At 35.5% G+C, this 21,588-nt stretch overlaps 1 protein-coding gene across 1 annotated transcript; it reads left to right on the forward strand.

The window, feature by feature from the left end:
* The first annotated feature begins 10,360 nt into the window (after positions 1 to 10,360).
* LOC141394706 (UDP-glycosyltransferase UGT5-like) lies at positions 10,361 to 12,280 on the forward strand. Its single transcript, XM_073969494.1, has 2 exons — positions 10,361 to 10,835; positions 10,943 to 12,280. Exons 1-2 carry the CDS (start codon positions 10,577 to 10,579, stop codon positions 12,271 to 12,273), a joined length of 1,590 nt encoding a protein of 529 aa, XP_073825595.1. The 5' UTR covers positions 10,361 to 10,576; the 3' UTR covers positions 12,274 to 12,280.
* Positions 12,281 to 21,588: the final 9,308 nt, after the last annotated feature.

The raw sequence follows: 21,588 nt of genomic DNA on the forward strand, positions 1-21,588 counted from the left end.
TCATACTTATGAGTACGAAGAGTACTAATTGGTACCAAATTTGGTACAATTTGGATTTAGATAGACATGGAAACTTGAAATTTTGAATTAAGATTACTGATGGAGTGAAGGATTGAGGAAATTCTTACTTATGCGTACGAAAAGTAGTAAACGGTACTAAATTTGGTACAATTTACATTTGGCTGAACGGATAGAGTTGGAATCCTGAAATTTGGAATTAAGATTACTGATGGAGTGTAGGATTCAGATAGTTTTGGAAATTCATACTTATGGGTAAGGAAAGTACTAAATGTACTAAATTTGGTACAATTTATATTTGGGTGAACGGATAGAGTTGGAATCCTGAAATTTCGAATTAAGGTTACTGTTGGAGTGTAGGATTGAGATAGTTTTGGAAATTCATACTTATGGGTAAGGAAAGTACTAAATGTACTAAATATGGTACAATTTATATTTGGGTGAACGGATAGAGTTGGAATCCTGAAATTTCGAATTAAGGTTACTGTTGGAGTGTAGGATTGAGGAAGTTTTGGGAATTCGTACTTATGGGTACGAAAAGTACTAAATTTTGTACACTTTGGATTTGGGGGAACGAATAGAGGTGGGATCCTGAAATTTGGAAGTAAGATGTCTTTTGAACTGTAGGATTGACTTAGTCTTGGAAATTCGTACTTATGGGTACGGAAAGTACTAAATGGTACTAAATATGGTATAATTTAAATTTAGTTGGACGGTTAGAGCTGGAATCCTGAAATTTGGAATTAAGATTACTTATGGAGTGTAGCATTGAGGTAATTTTGGAAATTCGTACTTATGGGTACAGAAAGTACTAAATTTGGTATAATTTGTATTTGGGTGAACGAATAGAGCTGGAATCCTGAAATTTCGAGTTAAGGTTACTGTTGGAGTGTGGGATTGAGGAAGTTTTGGAAATTCGTACTTATGGGTACGAAAAGTAATAAATGGTACTAAATTTGGTACAATTTAGATTTGGGTGGATGGATAGAGGTGGAATCCTGAAATTCGCAATTACTGTTGGAGATAGTTATTGAAATTCGTACTTTCATACGAAAAGTATTAATGGTATTATGAATAGAGGTGGAATTCGGAAATTTGGTATTATAGCCGCTGTTGGTGTGTAGGGTGGAGATATGGATGTGGTTGTGGATATACGTACAATAAGTGTACAAAAATTACTACATTGCACAGAATTTGGTCCAAATTGTTACTGTGTAAAGGGGTAGAGCTGAAATTTTGAAATTCGGTATTAGTATAGCAGTTGACGTTTAGAGTGGAGATAGAGAGGAAGTTTTGGAAATTCGTACTAATGTATACGAAAAATACTAAATCGCGGTTGGGATATAGCTTTGGATAAAAGGAAGTAATTTTTGAAACTTATACATATAAGTACTAAATTTGGTACCAGTTTGGTGTTGCATGAGGGATTGTGTTGGTGTTTAGATACGGATTTTTTAAAATTCATACAAATTCTAAAATTAGGCTGAGGGCTGGATGATTTTTTGAGAAATACGAAATGTACTAAATGCTATTAAATTTGACGTTGGGTGTAGCAATGAAGATGGAATTATATCATTAGTGCGTGAAAAGTACAAAATTGCAATAAATTTGGTATTGGGCTAAGGAATAGAAGTGAAATTCTGATATATTATTGATTTGTCAGGTTCATTGTTAGAGGTGGTCTTACAATAAGTGTACTAGAAGTATAAGTATTAAATAACACTGTGCAACATTTTTAAGGTAATCTTGTGCAAACAATTCGAACTGAGGATTTTTTGAAAGTACAGACCCAAACAACAAGAAACCCTAGTTGGGTTTTGTTGTGTCAGATCCAGCTCGGATTTTATGGCCCCATCTAAACATGGTTAAATATTGAGTTATTAAAGAAATTCGGGGCTATATCTCTGAAACCAATGCGAATCTTCTTCTGACCTCTGAAGCAAATTTGTAGGTAAGGACAAGAATAAAATATTTGGAGAAATAATGAACTCGAAAAACTACATTTATTACCTCAAATTTCAAAATATATACAAAAATGACGCAATTTTTATACATTTCGCATCGTATCTCCAAAACCGTTAATTTTTTCTGAATATTTTCTTTTGGAAAAATATTCCCTGGAATGTAATACACAACCCTTCAGAACATGTCATTGTTGTAAAATGCCTCTATCCCGTTGTTTTCAGTACATTTTTATACCCTCAGCCTTTAGGCTAAAGAGGGTATTTACACTTTGATACGACCAAAAATGTGCCTCATTGAAATAATGGTTTTAGACCCCAAGTATGTTTGTACGATATCCGTTTCAGACAATTTTGAGTAGATCTAGCAATGTCCGTCCGTCTGTCTGTCTGTCTGTCCGTCTGTCTGTCTGGCTGGTGCGCACGATAACTCTCGAACGGATCAATCGATTCGGTTCAAATTTTGGGTATCGAAATATTTTGTCCACATTCGATTTAAGTTCGAAGATAGGCCATATAGGTCCACTCCTTCAAGTACCTCCCCCACAAATGTTAAAAAATTGTCGCAAAATTTGTGCGCGCGATAACTCATGTTGGGAACAACCGATTATTTCCATACTTTGCACATCGTGTAATTTCTACCAAACTTATATGAGGTTCCAATATGGACTCAATCGGTCCACTCCTTCGGGTACCTCCCACACAAAATTTCGGAAGAGTTTAGTTTAGGACCTGGTCTCGAATCGATTTGATTTTTGTTTACGCAAGTTGTATTCACTGTCCTCTATACGACGCTGTAAGTTTCATTAGGGGCAAGTCCATACTTCCTGAGAAAATAGCCTGAAAGTTACAAAAACCCTATGACACCGTGTGTAGTGGTTGGGGCGCAAGATAACTCTCGAACGGATCTGCCGATTCGGTCCAAAATTTGGCTTTCGTAATATTTTGACCAAACTTAGTTCAAGTTCAAAGATGGATTATATCGGTCCACTCCTTCCGGTACCTCCCCCACAAAAGTTCGAAAATGTTCGGAAAATTTGTGCGTACGATAACTCTTGAAGGGAGTAACCGATTTGGTCCATACTTTGCACATTATGAAATGTCTACCAGACTTAGATGAGGTTTCAATATGGACTCAATCGGTAAAATCTTCCGAGTACCTCTCACACAAAATTTCGGAAAAGTTCAGTTTAGGACTTGCTCTCGAATCGCCTTGGTTTTTGTTGTAACATCTTGTATTCACTGTCCCCTATACGAAGGTACAAGTTTCCTCAGGGGCAAGTCCATACTTCCTGAAAAAATAGCCTGAATGTTGAAAAACAAACCCTATGACACCATGTTTATGGGTGGAATAAGTTCACTTTAAGACCTGCTATTGAATTACTTTGATTTTTGTGAAAGCAACTTACATTTGCTGCCTCAATTACGATGGTAAAAGTTGTTTCAGGGGCAAGTCCATACTTCTTGAGAAAACAGCCCGAAGGGTATAAAAACCCCTATGGCACCCCTATGGTCTATGTCGGTCCATTCCTTTAAGTACCTTTTCTGCAAAATTTTTTAACTTTAATCCTAATCAACATTTTTGTCGGTTCTTACGACCAAAATTTTGAAACCCCCTAAATACATAAGTTTTTTGTGAAAAAAGTGTTTCAATTTGCACAGGCTGAGGGTATATCTCTGTCGGCAAAGCCGACCGATACTTTTTTACTTGTTCAACGACGATTTAATAAAAATATCAATAATGTAGTGATATCCGAAATGCGAGAATAAACTATTGGTGTGAACTGCGTTTGAAATACGTGTTGTAAAAGATATGATGTAAATACGGCTGAAACAACATGAAGTAAGCATTTTAGAGTTTGAGAATGTTCTAAAGAATTGTTGAGAACTTTATTTGGAAGATTTTTGCAAAAGGTTACTTGGTTCAACTCCCAATATTTTAGCCGATACTGACCAGAATTTCAGCAATTATGTAAAATGTTCTATATTTTATAGATTTTGATGCCCTAGGATGTGTTTTTTTTGAAAAGATAAGTTCTAGTATAGGGCTACAGTAATGCTAAAGACAGCAAGGCCAAATTCCTATACGTTTCTGAGATAAAGGCCTGATAAATGCAAAAAAGTGTAGATTTAGCCCGGTTTAGATGAGGCCATAAAATCCGAACTGGATCTGACAGGACAAAACCCTACTAGGGTTTTTGTAGTCTAAATATGTACTTTCAAAAAATGCATACTAGAAGTTGTTGCATTTTCGGTGTTACATAGTGTAATACTAAATATTGAAGCACTGGTAATGAGTGAATCGATAAATGAAATTTGTTATGAGGATGACTGTTGAAATTTTATCAGAAAGTTTATTTAAATCTGCCTTTAAATGTATGAAAGGTTTCTACATGTAATACCATTGACATTGGGTGAATAAGTAGAGCTAAAACTGTAACATTTGAGCTAAGGTCCTGGATTTTAAAAATTGTACTGAATAATGTACTATTGTTTCTAGGTTAACACGAATTCGGTTTCTAAATAATGTACTGAAATCAAAAAGTCAAACGTACCTTTTCAACAAAATTGTTTTTATGTTTGTTGTCTATTCTAAACTTTATAGTAAGTTCATTTGAAAAGGTAGATCTATGCGGCTAATGTTTTACAAGAAGGTTTTTACATCCAGAGAAAAAAGGCCCAAAATAAAATGTCTCAAAAATTTTTCTACATTTTGATATCACAAATACCAAAATTCGGTTGGAAAATGTGGATAAAATTTTCAAAATATCCATACCGTTCTAATAAAACATGGACTGGAATTTAAAATGTAGGCCGCTGTTGAAGTGTAGAGGTCTTTTTTCAAATTCGAACAAAACGTATACGAGCAGTACTTGAAAGAAATTAAATATCAATTCAAATAGGTATTAGTGCATCAAAATTTTCAGTGTTCTCCATATTAAATATTGTTTATTTGTATATTATTTCTTTTCCGCTTACGAAGTAGCGGACATTTTGCTAGTACTATATAGAATATGTTAACAGTTCGCAAATTCTGAATAGATGAAACTCGGATTCATCGATCGTAAAACATTTTTGGTTTTTACCATATACTAGGTAAAAATTTTTTACCATATGCACATGTTTTTTGGGACTTTAATAAATTAAAAAATAATATGTATTTAAATAAAAAAGCATGGATTTGACCAATGTCCACATACGAGGTTATCAAGTAATCATCAAAATGTCGTTTATTTATTATTCTCTTAGATTTTTTTTTTTTTTTTTTTAAAAAATATATTTTTTTTATATTTTTGTATGGTATGGTTTTAAATCATAACCCGATGGGTACTTGAAAAATATTCTTAAAAGCGCTTTATGTTGTGTACTTAAAAAATCCACGCTTTATGGTCGGCTATGTACTCAAAAAATTTACTTAAAAAAATTTACGTTTTATGGGCTGTTGGGTACTTGAAAACTTATTGTTAAGGAATCCATGTTTTATGGTATACTAGTTGAACCCGGTGCGCTTTGCTGCCCCGACTACGATAAAATATAATGGAATGCCAGAATTATTTTAACGTTTTTAATATTTTAACGAATAAATATAGGAGATATGAAGGCGTTATATACCTATTCAGGGTTGTTATGGAGCTACTATGGTATTTTTGTATGTTTCAGGAAGTAACACTCCTCCGAAAGCCTTTCCGCCTATAAGTATTCCTAATGATTTAGATATATTATAATAAACCATAAATCTTAAGAAATCTCCCAAAGACATGATACTTAATAGCTGTAGCCTTGGTCAATTCCTTCCCGACTATAAGTACTTCTGTAAATAATGATGACTTTTACTGGCTGCTAAGTCTTCAAAATTTCATTGAAATTGAACATACATAACAAAAACATGAAATCGACCGAAAATATATATGGGTAGCTATATTCCCATATGAACCGCTCTCGATTTAATTCGTCAAATTTATTTTTAGACCAAATCCCGTCTCACATTCACATTTTGTGCATAAAATACAGAAAATCAGCCGAAAATATATATGGGAGCTATATTCTAATCTGAACCGAGTTCGGTATAATTTGTCCCATCTATTTCTAGAACGAATTGCGTCACGCTTTCCAAATTTCAGTGAAATTGGACATATGTAGTGTGTCCAAATCTGAACCGGTCTCGGTATAATTTGGCACATTTATATTTGGATCAAATTCCGTCAGACATCCCAAATTTCAGCGCCATTGGACACATATAGCGTGTTTAGAGCATCAAATACAGAAAATCGGCCTAAAATATAGATAGGAGCAATATCCAAATCTGAACCGATTTCGATATGATTTGGCACATTTATGTCTAGACCAAATCCCGTTACACATTCCAAATTTCACCGAAATTGGACATAAATAGCGAGTTTGGTTCATAAAATACAGGAAATCGGCCGAAAATATATACAGGAGCTATATTCAAATCTGAACCGATTTCGATATAATTTGGCACATTTATTTCTAGACCAAGTTCTGTAACACATTCCAAATTTCAGCGAAATTGGACATATATAGCGTGCTTGGTGCATAAAATACAGGAAATCGGCCGAAAATATATATGGGAGCTATATTAAAATCTGAACCGATCTCTATATAAGTTAGCACATTTATTTCTGGAACAAATTCCGGCAGACCCTCCAAATTTCAGCGAAATTGAACAAATACAGCGTGTTTGGTGCATAAAATGTGGAAAATCGGCCGAAAATATATATTGGAGCTATATCCAAATCTGAACCGTTTTCGATATAGTTCGGCACATTTATGTCTAGACCAAATTCCGTTACACATTTCAAATTTCAGCGAAATTGGACATATATAGCGTGCTTGGTGCATAAAATAAGGAAATCGGCCGAAATATATGTGTATGGGAGCTATATCCAAATCTGAACCAATCTCAATATAATCTGGCACATTTATTTCTAGAACAAATTCCGTGAGAAATTCAAAATTTCAGCGAAATTGGACATATATAACGTGTTTGGTGCATCAAATGCGGCAAATCGGCCGAAAATATATATGGGAGCTATATCCAAATCTGAACCGATTTCGACATAATTCGACACATTTATGTCTAGACCAAATTCCGTTACACATTTCAAATTTCAGCGAAATTGGACATATATAGCGTGTTTGGTGCATAAAATAAGAAAGTCGGCCGAAAATATATGTATGTGGGAGCTATATCCAAATCTGAACCGATTTGAATATAATTTGGTAAATTTATTTCTACATCAAATTCCGTCACGCATACCAAATTTGGAGATTGTATCTGTAACAGTTCTAAAGATATTTGCATACAAAATCTAAATTTTTTGGAGGTACCTCCGGTTTTGATGCTATATCTCCAGATCGACGCGAAATTTCAAAAAATTATATAGCCTATTTTCATTCCAGGCCATGTAGCAATGTACCCTAAACATTTCAGTAAGATCTGTTCAGCGGTTTTCGAGTCTATAAGGCACAAACAAACAAACAAACAGACAAACAAATTTCAATTTTATATATGTACTAGCTGTGCGCTTCGCTACCCCGACTAAGATAAAACATAGTGGAATGCTATAATTGTATTAACTTTTTTATATTTTAACGCATAAATATAGGAGAGCCCATTCGTGGCTGTCATGGAGCTACTATGGTATTTTTGTATGTTTCAGTGGGTAACACTCCTCCTAAAGCCTTATAATCTTACACTATTAATTTCTCTTTATTTCTACAGATTGTATTTAGATCTACCTAACATAATTAATTTAAGAATAGAACCAGGTTTGAAAATCTTAAGTTTGAAGATAGTTTTAATTTCTTTTATATGTACAGGTGACTTATGTTTTCCAGGTCATATACATATTAACATATTGTGATATCTTAAATTACTCTTAGGATAACTCTCACTTTTATTTATAATTTTTACACAAATAATGATTTAGATATATCATAATAAAACAATATTCTTAAGAAGTCTCTCATATATGTATATGATATTTAATAGCTGTAGACTTGGTCTATTCCTTCCCAACTATATGTACTTCTGTATATAATGATGACTTCTGCTGACTTCTGAGTTTCTTCAAAATTTCATAGAAATTGGACATACGTATCAAAAACATGAAATCGACCGAAAATATATATGAGAGCCATATTCCGATATGAACCGATCTCGATATAATTTGGCACATTTCCTTTTAGACCAAATCCCGTCTCACATTCCAAATTTCATTGAAATTGAACATACATACATAGCGCGTTTGGTGCATAAAATACAGGAAATCGTCCGAAAATATATATGAGAGCTATATTAAAAACTTAACTGATTTCGATATAATTTGGCACATTTATTTCTGGAACAAATTCCTTAACATATTCCAAATTTCAGCGAACTTAGTCATATATAGCGTGTTTGGTGCATCAAATACCTCAAATCGGTCGAAAATATATATGGCATCTATATTCAAATCTGAACCGATTTCGATATAATTTGGCACATTTATGTCTAGACCAAATTCCGTCACACATCCCAAAATTCAGCGTAATTGGACATATATAGCTTGTTTGGTGCATCAAAAAAAGGAAATCGGCCAAAAATTTATATGGCATCTATATTCAAATCTGAACCGATTTCGATATAATTTGGCACATTTATTTCTAGACCAAGTTCTGTAACACATTCCAAATTTCAGTGAATTTGGACATATATAGCGTGTTTGGTGCATCAAATGCGGAAAATCGGCCGAAAATATATATGGGAGCTATATCCAAATCTGAACCGATTTCGATATAATTTGGCACATTTATTTCTAGAACAAGTTCTGTAACACATTCCAAATTTCAGCGAATTTGGACATATATAGCGTGTTTGGTGCATCAAATGCGGAAAATCGGCCGAAAATATATATGGGAGCTATATCCAAATCTGAACCGATTTCGATATAATTTGGCACATTTATTTCTAGAACAAATTCCGTCACACATTCCAAATTTCTTTGAAATTGGACATACATAGCGTGTTTGGTGCATAAAATACGGGAAATCGGCCTAAAATATATATGGGAGCTGTATCCAAATCCGAACCGATTTCGATATAATTTGGCACATTTATGTCTAGACCAAATTCTGTCACACATTCCAAAATTCAGAGAAATTTGACATATATAGCGTGTCTGGTGCAGCAAATACAGGATATCGGCCGAAAATATATATGAGAACTATATTCATATCTGAACCGATTTCGATATAATTTGGTACATATATTTTTAGACCAAGTTCCGTCACACATTCAAAATTTTATTGAAATTGAACATTAATAGCGTGTTTGGTGCATGAAATAAGGACATCGGATGAAAACATATGTATGTGGGAGCTATATCCAAATCTGAACCGATTTGAATATAATTCGGTAAATTTATTCCTACATCAAATTCCGTCATACATACAAAATTTGTGGATTGTATTTGTAACAGTTCAAAAGATATTTGCATACAAAATTTAAATTTTCTTGGAGGTACCTCCGGTTTTGATGCTATATCTCCAGATCAACGCGGAATTTCAAAAAATGATATAGCCTATTTTCATTTCAGGCGATGTAGGAATGTACCCTAAAAATTGCGGGAAGATCTGTTCAGCGGTTTCTGCGTCTATAAGGCACAAACAAACAAACAAACAAACAGACAAACAAATTTCAATTTTATATATATAGATATAGATTGGTGCTTGAAAAAATATTCTTAAAAAATCATCGATTGATGGTCTGTTGGGTACTTGAAAGAATATTCTTTAAAAATCATCGATTGATGGTCTGTTGGGTACTTGAAAGAATATTCTTTAAAAATCCACGCTGGGCTGTTGGGCATTTAAATATTTTTAAAAAATCCACGCTTTATGGTCTGCTGGGTACTTGAAAAAATATTCTTAAAACTCCACGCTTTATGGGCTATTGGGTACTTTGCAGAATATTCTTTAAAAAAATTCAAGCTTTATGGTTAATCGAATTTCGTCGGACCCTTGGCAGTCGTTTTAAGTAATTTCAACTATATATTTACTTGCATTTTTATACACTAGCGATCATCTGAATAGGTTTGAATTTTTTCTTTTTATATGTTAAGGTATCTTCCGATGTGTTCGTATTGCAGATCCATACTATTTACTTTTTGAGAGTCCTATACAATGCCAACATTCCCAAGAAAAAACTTGACGGTGTTGCCATATTTTCGGAAAATATCCGAACTATAATAAAAAATTTACAAAAAAGTGTAAAATTTTTGCGATCATCAGAATAGGTTTGAATCAAATAAAATTGAAAAATTGTACTACACATAGAATACTTTTTCAAGTAACCCGTTGATAATGTGAGTACATTTGTATTATAACTATGTGAAAATATTTTAATGCTAGTAAATTTTGTATACATACATGTTTGTTTTATGATTGTATTTTTGCGTTGTCGTTATATTTTTATTTTAACAAAAAAGCTTTTGTTCTTTAAACAGAAAGCTGTTGCTTTATGCCTCTCAGTTTTCCATTGATCATTAGACAAGTCACTTTCATTCGCTCTGCCGGCCGCTTGCATTGTAACCATGAAACGTAATTCACTTGTTTTTGTTGGTTTGGTTTTATTAATTTTGATGACAACATTCCGTTGTTTTGGAGATGGAGCAAAAATTCTCTCAATATTTGGTTATCCCGGACCATCACAATATATTTTCATATTGCCTCTGCTAAAGGGGTTGGCGCAGAAAGGTCATCAAGTGGTCTCCATATCGACATTCCCCCAAAAGGAACCGTTGGAAAATTTTCGTGATATTGCCGTTATGGAAAATTCGAAATTGTTTGAGAGTAAGTTAGAAAAGTGTAAATACTGCAGACTGGATCGTATCGTATATTGGTTACAACTGCAATTATATATTTTTCTATTTATTTTTTACAATTGTGTTTCTTTTCAGAAATGTTAGAAGATTTTGCAGGGGGCAGCAAGAAATCATATTTCTCCGAATTTATGAATTTGGCAGAGACCGGTAAGACAATGGTCACCAATATCATGGAGAATGCAGAAGTTAAGCAAATGCTGGCCAGAGAGAAATTCGATTTAATCATTGTGGAAATATTTTTCTCCGAGGCCTTAGTGGGATTGGGAGAATATTTCAGGGCTCCAGTTGTGACTGTATCCACTTTTGGCACCATTAATTTCATGGATTATTTAGTAAAAAACCCCACCCCCTTATCCTATATACCTCACCTGGCATTACCGTATGGTAATCACATGTCCCTCACTGAGAGAATACACAATGTGATAATGCAAACTATAGATGATTTAAGTTTTAACTACCTTATGCTGCCATATCAAGAAGAACTCTATAAGAAATATTTTCCTCAAGCCTCGCTAACATTGGATGAAGCACGGCAAAATATTTCCTTGGTTTTACTAAATGATCACTTTACCTTACGCTCAGCCAGGCCATATGTGCCAAACATGATAGAGGTGGGTGGTTTGCATATCAAGCGGCAACCCGACCCATTGCCCCAGGATTTGCAAGAAATAATCGACAAGTCACATGAAGGAGTTATTTATTTTTCATTGGGATCGAACATCAAAAGCAAAGATTTGTCAAAGGAAAAACTGCAAACGTTTTTGGAAGTATTTCGCAAATTGGAAAAATATACCATTTTGTGGAAATTTGAAGATGACTCTTTACCCAACAAGCCGGATAATGTTGTCATAAGAAAATGGTATCCCCAGCCATCGATATTGGCCCATCCCAAGGTAAAGCTTTTTATATCCCATGGTGGTTATTTGAGTACCACCGAAACCACGTACCACGGCAAACCCATACTGGGCATACCTTTGTTGGGAGATCAATTTATGAATGTTAAGAATGCAGTTAAGGCTGGCTACGCCTTGAGCCTAAGCCTTGACCAAATTACTCCCCAATCATTGGAGAAAACAATTTTGGAATTGCTAACAAATCCAGTTTACACACGCACAGTCCAACAGCGTTCCAAACAATTTAGAGATACTCCATTGCCACCTCTGGAAACTGCCATCTATTGGATCGAATATGTGTTGAGACATGAAGGAGCTGTACATATGCGTAATGCAGGAGTGAATTTGAGTTTCATTCAATATCACAACATCGATGTGTATTTAATATTGTTTGTCGCTGTTGTGGCAGTAGTTAAGTTGGTAATTGTATTCTTTCGTTTAATGAGAAAAATTGTGATAAGTGCAAGTCACGAGGAGGGACAATTGAATAAGAAGAAAACTAAAGTAAATTAAAATAGAAGCGACTGAATGTTTTTTTTTAATTGATGAATGAATTGAACGAAGGTTGACACTTTTATAATTTTAAGAATTTTGAAAATGTTAGCATGCTTTTTACAGGTCATGTGGCAACAAATCCCGCAGTAGGCACAAGAGAAGTACCTCCATATAGTTTTGTTGACTAAACGGATGACTTTGATAGCGCTAATGAAGAAGTCCAGAAGAAAACTTGGAAGTGAAGAATACTTCGTTCAAGTATATATACATTTATCTGGTTTGTACACAAAACTCGATAAGCCTTCATACGAAATGACACGGCACATGCATTCTACCCTACATTTGTTATTATTGCCTCCACATAATATGTCTTTCCGTTTGTAACACATCGAAATATTCATCGCAGATCTATAAAGTATATATATTCTTGATAAAGTAAAAACTCTAAGTCGATATAACGATATTCGCATGTCCGTCCGTCTGTTGAAATCAAGATACAGCTCGAAATTTTAAGATAGAGTTTTGTAATTTGGTATAGAAGTTTTCATTATTCCTGGAATGTTTGGTATTGCAAATGGGATATATCGGTCCATGTTTTGATAAGGCCCCCCATAGAAAGGTAACGCCCAATTTTTGGTATTTTGAACCATTTAGGCTCATTATCACACAAAAATTGCTGAAATTTGTTACTTAGTCTTCGTTGGGGATATAAAACTTTCCACCAGAAATGTGTTAGTATAGGTCCACGCCTTCGTATAGCCCCTACAGAAGGGTACTTCCCGATTTTCGGTATTTTGAAGGTTGTGGCCACAATAATGCATATGAAATTTGTCAGTATAGGTTTACGCCTTCATATAGCATCCACAGAACATACCTCCCGATTTTCGGTGATATTGCTTAGAAATTGCTGAAATTTGGTATTTTGTCTTCCTTGGGTGTATTAAACTTTCCCCCAGAAACATGTCGGTACAGGTCCATGCCTTAGTATAGCCCCCATAGAACGAACCTACCGGATTTTCGGTATTTTGAAGGTTTTAGCATCATTACCACACAGAAATTTCTAAAATTGGGTACTTTGTCTTCGTTGGGGATATAAACTTTCCCCCAGAAATTAGTAAGTGTAGGTTCACGCCTTCATATAGCCCCCATAGAACGGTACCTCCTATTTTCGGTATTCTGAAGATTGTGGCCACAGCTACTCGTACCCACCGAAATTTAGTATTTAGTCTTTTTTGGAGTTAAAAACTTTTCTGAATGAAATTCGTTGGTACAGGTCCACGTTCCGATATAGCCCCCTTGGAACGGTACCTCCCGATTTTCGTAATTCTGAAGGTTGTGGCGTCAATATCTCAGCGAAAGACTGGAATTTGTTATTTAGTCTTCTATGGGTTTATAAAATATTCCAGAAAAGAATTATCAGTATAGGTCCGCGGCTTCCTATATCTCCCATAGAAGCGTATCTCTTGATTATCGGTATTTTGAAGGATTTATCGAAATATTGGAAATTCGATATTTATTCTTCTTTGAGTCAATATATCGACGTTTTGATATAGCCCCCATTGAACGTTACCGAATTTCGGTACTTTGAAGGCCACATTGTTTTGGTGTTGAGTCTTCTTCATATACGAAAGAAAACTTATTGTTCCATTTTATTTCAATGCAACTCGTGGTGGAGAGTATAACAAGTTCGGCCTGACTTAACGCCGTTCTTTCTTGTTAAAATAAGTTTTTGCTGCGAAAGTTGTCAATATTCGCATTGCAGATGTTGGACATCGGAAGGAGATTCGTCCCATAAGCCGAACTAAGAAAAGATTTCTATTCCTCTCTATTTGTTGCTTTACTTTTTTAATTTGGAATAGGTGTCGTGTTTTTCAGTCTCGTCTTCCACTTTTTTACTCCGCCGAAGCAGTAGCATTCCATTTCCATGCGACCCACATTTTTACGTGTTTTTAGCGAGTTTTTCATCACTCATTCTATGTTAAAGTTAAAAGCAGCTTCCCACGTGACACCGCGTGGAGGTCAATGTCCACTTGGAATGAAAGAGAGACCAAGATAAGTCCTGGGTTTTAGCATGTTAAAGCCGGTTAGTGCAATTGCTTGGCATCTTTCTTCCCTTGCGTCACACGGAAGCATGGACTTACCCACAAAAAAGTATATCGTTGTAATCACAACCACATGTTCATAATAATCCTCGACCAGCTCTTAAACTGCACTAAAGGAAAATTTTTTAATTTTGTGAGGAACGTATCGAAAGTTGTTGTCCAATATAGACGTTCTTTGAAAATGGAATTTTCGATCATCGTGGTCACTGTCCATTGATATTATCGGTATACACGAAGTGTGATGGAAACCGCCCGATCTCTAACGATTACGCACTGTATTATAGCTGCCATAAAACAAATCATGGGATAGATGTCGGATTTATGGTAAATGGAAGACTTAAAAACCTGGTATCCAGATTCACAGTGGTAGATGAGAGAATTTTCACTATCCGTATGAAAGCAAAGTTCTTAAACATCAGTCTCATAAGTGGCCATGGCCCGAGCGATATATTCTACGAACGCCTAGAGAGAACATATGACCGCTGGCCTGGCTATGATATTAAGATTATTCTGGGAGATTTTAATGCTAAACTTGGGAGGGAAAATATCTATGTGAGGTAACATTCGACAAACGGAATGAAGTTTATTAATTTTGCAGCGGCAAAAAAAGGTTTCAAGGTTCCTCGACATACACAAGGCTTTGTGGATATCCCCAGCTACAAACACTTAAAACCAGATCGATCATGTTGTGACAGACGAAGATACTCTTCCAGTGTGTTAGATGTTCGATCGATTTGAGGAGCTAACAACGATTCCGACTATTTCCTTGTAGCAGCCCTTGAGGCTCTGATGTTAGTGTTGCAGCGAAAGTGCGATCTAACACAAGGTGGAAGCTGGATGTGAAAAAGTTGCATATACAACGGATAGCAAAAATCGGTATTCTTGTCCCAAAAATGGAGAAGCGCTGTGGTAAAGATTAACCCACTCTCTTCAAACTGTCACAAACCATATACTTGGAGAAGAATGCGACATACAGAGCAACCATGCAGACAGTAGCAACACTGAGAAGGAAGGAAAAATATCGTAAGAAGAGGAGAGAAAAAGGAGCGTTTTTTTTTCAAAAAAAAAAAAAAAAAAAAAAAACTAAATAGCAGGAAAAGCTTAGGTGTGAGAAATTTGAGACGTTCCCGCACATCAGAATAAAGCCCGAAAATTTAAAACACCAGAATGAAAGGATATTGTGCAGAGACATTCGTCTGCAAAGATGACGAAGTGAATCTGATAATTGATACAGATAGCGTACAGATGATCAAGAAGTAACATTTTATCAAGCTTTGGACGGCAAAAAAGATACTTCAGAATCACAATCCCAAGAGACAGTTTTCTTTGCAAAGGGTCTATAGAAGCACCCTTTCCAAGAAACATCCTTTCTTTTGGAATGGGTCTATAGAAGAACCCTTTCTTTCGGAAATGGTCTATAGTGGGAAAGGGTCCATAGAAACACCCTTTCTTTCGGAAATGGTCTATAGTGGGAAAGGGTCCATAGAAACACCCTTTCTTTAGGAAAGGGTCCATAGAAGCACACTTTCTTTCGGAAAGGGTCCATAGAAGCACCCTTTCTTTCGGAAAGTGGTTATAGAAGCACCCTTTCTTTCGGAAAGGGGTTATAGAAGCACCCTTTCTTTCGGAAAGGGGTTATAGAAGCACCCTTTCTTTCGGAAAGGGGTTATAGAAGCACCCTTTCTTTCGGAAAGGGGTTATAGAAGCACCCTTTCTTTCGGAAAGGGGTTATAGAAGCACCCTTTCTTTCGGAAAGGGGTTATAGAAGCACCCTTTCTTTCGGAAAGGGGTTATAGAAGCACCCTTTCTTTCGGAAATGGTCTATAGAAGCATCGTTTCTTTCGGAAAGGGTCTATTGAAACACCCTTTCTTGCGGAAAGGGTCTAAAAAGCACCTTTCTTACGGAAAGGGTCTATAGAAGCACCCTTTCTTTCGGAAAGGGTCCATAGAAACATCCTTTCTTTCGGAAAGGGTCCATAGAAGCACCCTTTCTTTCGGAAAGGGGTTATAGAAGCACCCTTTCTTTCGGAAAGGGGTTATAGAAGCACCCTTTCTTTCGGAAAGGGGTTATAGAAGCACCCTTTCTTTCGGAAAGGGGTTATAGAAGCACCCTTTCTTTCGGAAAGGGGTTATAGAAGCACCCTTTCTTTCGGAAAGGGGTTATAGAAGCACCCTTTCTTTCGGAAAGGGGTTATAGAAGCACCCTTTCTTTCGGAAAGGGGTTATAGAAGCACCCTTTCTTTCGGAAAGGGGTTATAGAAGCACCCTTTCTTTCGGAAAGGGGTTATAGAAGCACCCTTTCTTTCGGAAAGGGGTTATAGAAGCACCCTTTTTTTCGGAAAGGGGTTATAGAAGCACCCTTTTTTTCGGAAAGGGGTTATAGAAGCACCCTTTCTTTCGGAAAGGGGTTATAGAAGCACCCTTTCTTTCGGAAAGGGGTTATATAAGCACCCTTTCTTTCGGAAAGGGGTTATATAAGCACCCTTTCTTTCGGAAAGGGGTTATAGAAGCACCCTTTCTTTCGGAAAGGGGTTATAGAAGCACCCTTTCTTTCGGAAAGGGGTTATAGAAGCACCCTTTCTTTCGGAAAGGGGTTATAGAAGCACCCTTTCTTTCGGAAAGGGGTTATAGAAGCACCCTTTCTTTCGGATAGGGGTTATAGAAGCACCCTTTCTTTCGGAAAGGGGTTATAGAAGCACCCTTTCTTTCGGAAAGGGGTTATAGAAGCACCCCTTCTTTCGGAAAGGGGTTATAGAAGCACCCTTTCTTTCGGAAAGGGGTTATAGAAGCACCCTTTCTTTCGGAAAGGGGTTATAGAAGCACCCTTTCTTTCGGAAAGGGGTTATAGAAGCACCCTTTCTTTCGGAAAGGGGTTATAGAAGCACCCTTTCTTTCGGAAAGGGGTTATAGAAGCACCCTTTCTTTCGGAAAGGGGTTATAGAAGCACCCTTTCTTTCGGAAAGGGGTTATAGAAGCACCCTTTCTTTCGGAAAGGGGTTATAGAAGCACCCTTTCTTTCGGAAAGGGGTTATAGAAGCACCCTTTCTTTCGGAAAGGGGTTATAGAAGCACCCTTTCTTTCGGAAATGGCCTATAGAAGCATCGTTTTTTTCGGAAAGGGTCTATAGAAACACCCTTTCTTGCGGAAAGGGTCTAAAAAGCACCCTTTCTTGCGGAAAGGGTCTATAGAAGCACCATTTCTTTTGCAAGTGGTCTATAAAAGCACCCTTTCTTTCGGAAAGCTTCCATGGAAGCTTATTTGTTTCGGAAAACGTCTATAGAATAACCTTTTTTCAGAAAGGGTTAATAGAAGGACCCATTCAAAGAAAATGGAATTTACTTGTGACCACTTTCGTCCGATCCGTTTTCAAATTAAATGCATTTATCAAATTAAGTATTTGTGCGTCAATATAGGAGCATTCTACAGCACTACGAAAAACTGGTTTAATGAATTCAAAAAAGTATGCCCTGAGTGAACGGATAATGCAAGATCGCCATTATTGGGCATTTATTTCACCAACTAAAATTTTATATTGCGTTAACACTTGGAGGCAAAAATGGGCATCTTTAATTTTGGTGCTTCGAAAGACGTTTATGAGATTGATTTATGTGAAGAATGATGGAAATATGCGTATGAGTCCGAAAAATAACAGCAATCACTAGTAGATGCTCTAAAAGTGTTCAAAAGGCATGTTTTGCCGGTGTCTCAATCGGATTGAGAAAGGGATTCAACAATTGGTTCAAGCGCATGAAAAAGTGTATATATCATTCTGGAGACTTCTTAGGAAAATAATAAAATTATTTTTGATGGTAAATGTTTGCCTTTTCACTGTTAGGTCGGAAGCTTTTCTAGTTCCCCTCGTACTACCCGTACTTATGTATGAATTCGAAGCATGTGTAGTTGCAAAAGCAGACGAGGTAGAACTTGCTGTGTTTTAGAGAAAAATTATTCTAAAAATTTATGGACAAATATGCGTGAACACTGGAGTCGTAATTGGACATGAGATTTCCTATAATTTGAGATTCTGTTCGAAATCTACTAATGTTCATGTATTCTGGAGCACAAATTCTGTACATACATATGTTTTTTTATAATTCCTAAATTTCCCATTCATTATGAAAATATCGTTCACACTAAAGATATCTTTCGTTTATTCCACAACTGTAGATATCTAGCACATTCACGATCTGCCCTGACATTAAAGTTCATTTACTTGCATTGCAATAATTTGGCACTGTGATAATGTTAGTTCTCTCATTGTAATTGAGGTTGTCGTTACTTTTTTATTAAAAAAAGCTTTTGTTCTATGAATAGAAAACTATAATTCTATGCCTCTGAACAGGGACGTACGCAGGATTTTATTTCGGGGGGGGGCACACCTTGACCAAAAATTATGAAATTAAAAAATGTTGTGTAGCGTTACATAAAGCTATTTTAAAGGGTTTTTTGTTGATTTTATATGAAATATTGACACAAAGTATATAATTTCAATAGAGAGAGTTTACAATATTTTAGATATAACTTTGAAATTTGGAACAGATTATAATACATTAGTCTTTGGATGTTTAGAATTGAAATGAACCATATCAGAACACGTTCAGTATAGTTCCCATACAAAAATTCCGCCTGGTATTCTCAAGTTTTTAACCAAATTCTCCAACAGAATTGACGCAATAACTAAAAAATCTTTCAAATGAATATTACCCATGTAGGTTTAAGTTTTAATGTATCCCAGAATTTTGAACCACAGTAGCTCTTATTTGGCATTTTCGATTCTATTTCAAAGATTTTCAGTATATCTTCTTCTTTAAAGTACATATCCATATATCACACATTAACTTCAGTCCCATTTAACAATTTTTGTCTTATTTTTGCTTTATTAAGTTATCAATTGAACACATTTTTAAGTCGAGGACTGATTCTGATAAGAAGATCTATCTAAAAACCCTATTAATGTTATTTGTATACCAATAACTAATTGAAATAAATAACTCCACAAAAAGAATAACTCGAATCCGCGAGTGCAGATTGGACTTGTACCGAACTATTGTAAGAAATAATATTCTTTTTTGTCATAAAAACACCAAAACTTTACTATTTTACCAGGAGTGATAGAGTCCATGCAAGACAACTAAAAAATTCAGAAAATTACATTTATGGTCTGTTCCAGTACTGCAAGAATCTACACATTTTTAGTAGTAAAAATTTGTAGATCCTTGCAGGTTCTGGAACAGCCATTTAGGAAAAAACAGGAGTCGGGCGGTACCAACTTCGACTCATAGACTCCGAATTCTACCCGCAGCACTGTTTGAGACTACGAAATCCACATTAGGTCTCGGCAAAATTTTTGTTAAGTCCTGACAAAATGAGTTAAGCCAAAAAACTGCATCAACTGATATTCCAATGGTTGTTGTTCCGCCTTTTTTCAATCTTAATTGTACGATTAGATGTTTATGAACTCGATGACATTTAAAACTTTCCAAGGTATACCCTCAGCCTGTGAGAGTTGAGACTTTAATCTAGAGACAGATCGAATATGGGCTTCATAACCAAAATCTTTGTCCTAAAAATTGTGTAGTCAGGGAGTTTCAGAATTTCATGGCCTTTTTTGGACGTATACACTTTCCGACAAAAATATCGAAACTTTTGGGTATAAAACTTCACGATTGTGGGCGTTGCGAATAAATGCTTATGTTGATCTCATAAAATTGACTTCAATAAGAGCGCAAAAGTTTTGCACTTTTGTGGAGAAGATAATAATAATATAATAATAATGTCCCATTTTGGAAGTGGACCTAATTTTGGAAGTAAGTCCTTTTGATAATTATGGTGTCAAGCCGTCATTTTAGTTGGTCATGGTAAGATTTAGAGCTTTTGAACCGTTATGTCAGGAAGCATGGACTTACCCATGAAAAATAGAATATCGAAAAATAGAATACCGGAATTACAGCAGACCGCAAGCAGTAGCGTTGGTCAAAATGTCCAATGGATTCTCAAACAGCCCTTATATTGTACTTATGTTGAAATTTTTTTTAGGGAGGTATCCGAAGATGTTGTAGCATATAGAACTTCTTGATACTTGATATACATATGTACGCCCGGAAGTAATTTTAGGATGTTCTAAGTTTCGGTGAAATCGGATATTGACATTTTGAGTGGGAGGTACCTGAAGAAGTGAACCGATATAATCCATATCCGTACCTAATCTATGTCTCGAAGAAATCGATTTGGACCTTTTAGAGTTATTGTGCGCACCTTTTTAGCGAAACATTTTGTAGTCTTGTGGGAAAAAAGGAATGGACCGATATGTCTTAAAGTTCGGTTGATCCGTTTGAGAGTTGTTATGCGCTCGAGCCAGACAGACGACCGAACTGGGCTAAATCGACGCCAATTATTTGATGAGGTACATTTCTATCGTCAGCCTAAAGACCGGAATTACAGCAGATTTTAATACAATTTAACTAATGTTTGAGCATTAATTTCGTTACAACTACAACTTTGTTAATGATAGAAAAAAAATTCTGGTGGGTATGCTACTTATAGCAGATATTAGAACTTTATAAAGCACAATAATAAATTTTTCTCCATTAAATAAATAATAAAAAATTAAGGTAGTAAACAATTTTCTAATTGGTTTTAGGGATATACTCCACGGAAAACACTTGATATATCTTACATTTTGTCCAGTAAATAGTCATTTCATGCACTTCCAATCCGCACAATACTAAACTCGTCATTTTCTGAATACAGAAAGAGTTTAAAGCCTCAAGACCTTGATATTCATTATAGAATTAATCGACCCTTTATTATTTTTGATTATAAAATAACATGAGATATGAAAGTAATTCAGATTTTACTGGAAGTTTTTCTCAAAAATAGTATTCAAACAAAAAAAAAATTTAAATATTTCTTAGACAACTTGTTCATAAAGTAAATTTTTAGTACATAACCTTCAGAACAATCTAAGTTTTCTTTTCAAAATTCCAAAAATATTTTTTATTATTTTTATTATTTAGAGAAAAAACGTATTAATTTGTTAAAGTAGCTCAAAAAATTGTAGTCGACCAAACCATTTCGGGGGGGGGGGCGGGCCCCCAGTGCCCCCCCCCCCCCTGCGTACGTCCCTGCCTCTGAATATCATAAAAATCAAATGCATTCGTTGTGTCACCTGCATTGTGACCACGAAACGTAATTCACATGTTGTTGTTTTGCTTGGTTTTATTAATTTTTA

The sequence above is a fragment of the Musca autumnalis genome, unplaced genomic scaffold (genome assembly GCF_047663935.1).
Source record: "Musca autumnalis isolate F117 unplaced genomic scaffold, ASM4766393v1 scaffold_1, whole genome shotgun sequence".
NCBI lineage: Eukaryota > Metazoa > Arthropoda > Insecta > Diptera > Muscidae > Musca > Musca autumnalis.

What these genes read in the sequence shown, in the direction of transcription:
- LOC141394706 (XM_073969494.1), top strand. Translation starts at nt 10,577, where the DNA reads ATGAAACGTAATTCACTTGTTTTTGTTGGTTTGGTTTTATTAATTTTG. An exon ending in AAATTCGAAATTGTTTGAGA is followed by an intron (nt 10,836 to 10,942) that starts GTAAGTTAGAAA and finishes GTTTCTTTTCAG; the next exon opens with AAATGTTAGAAGATTTTGCA.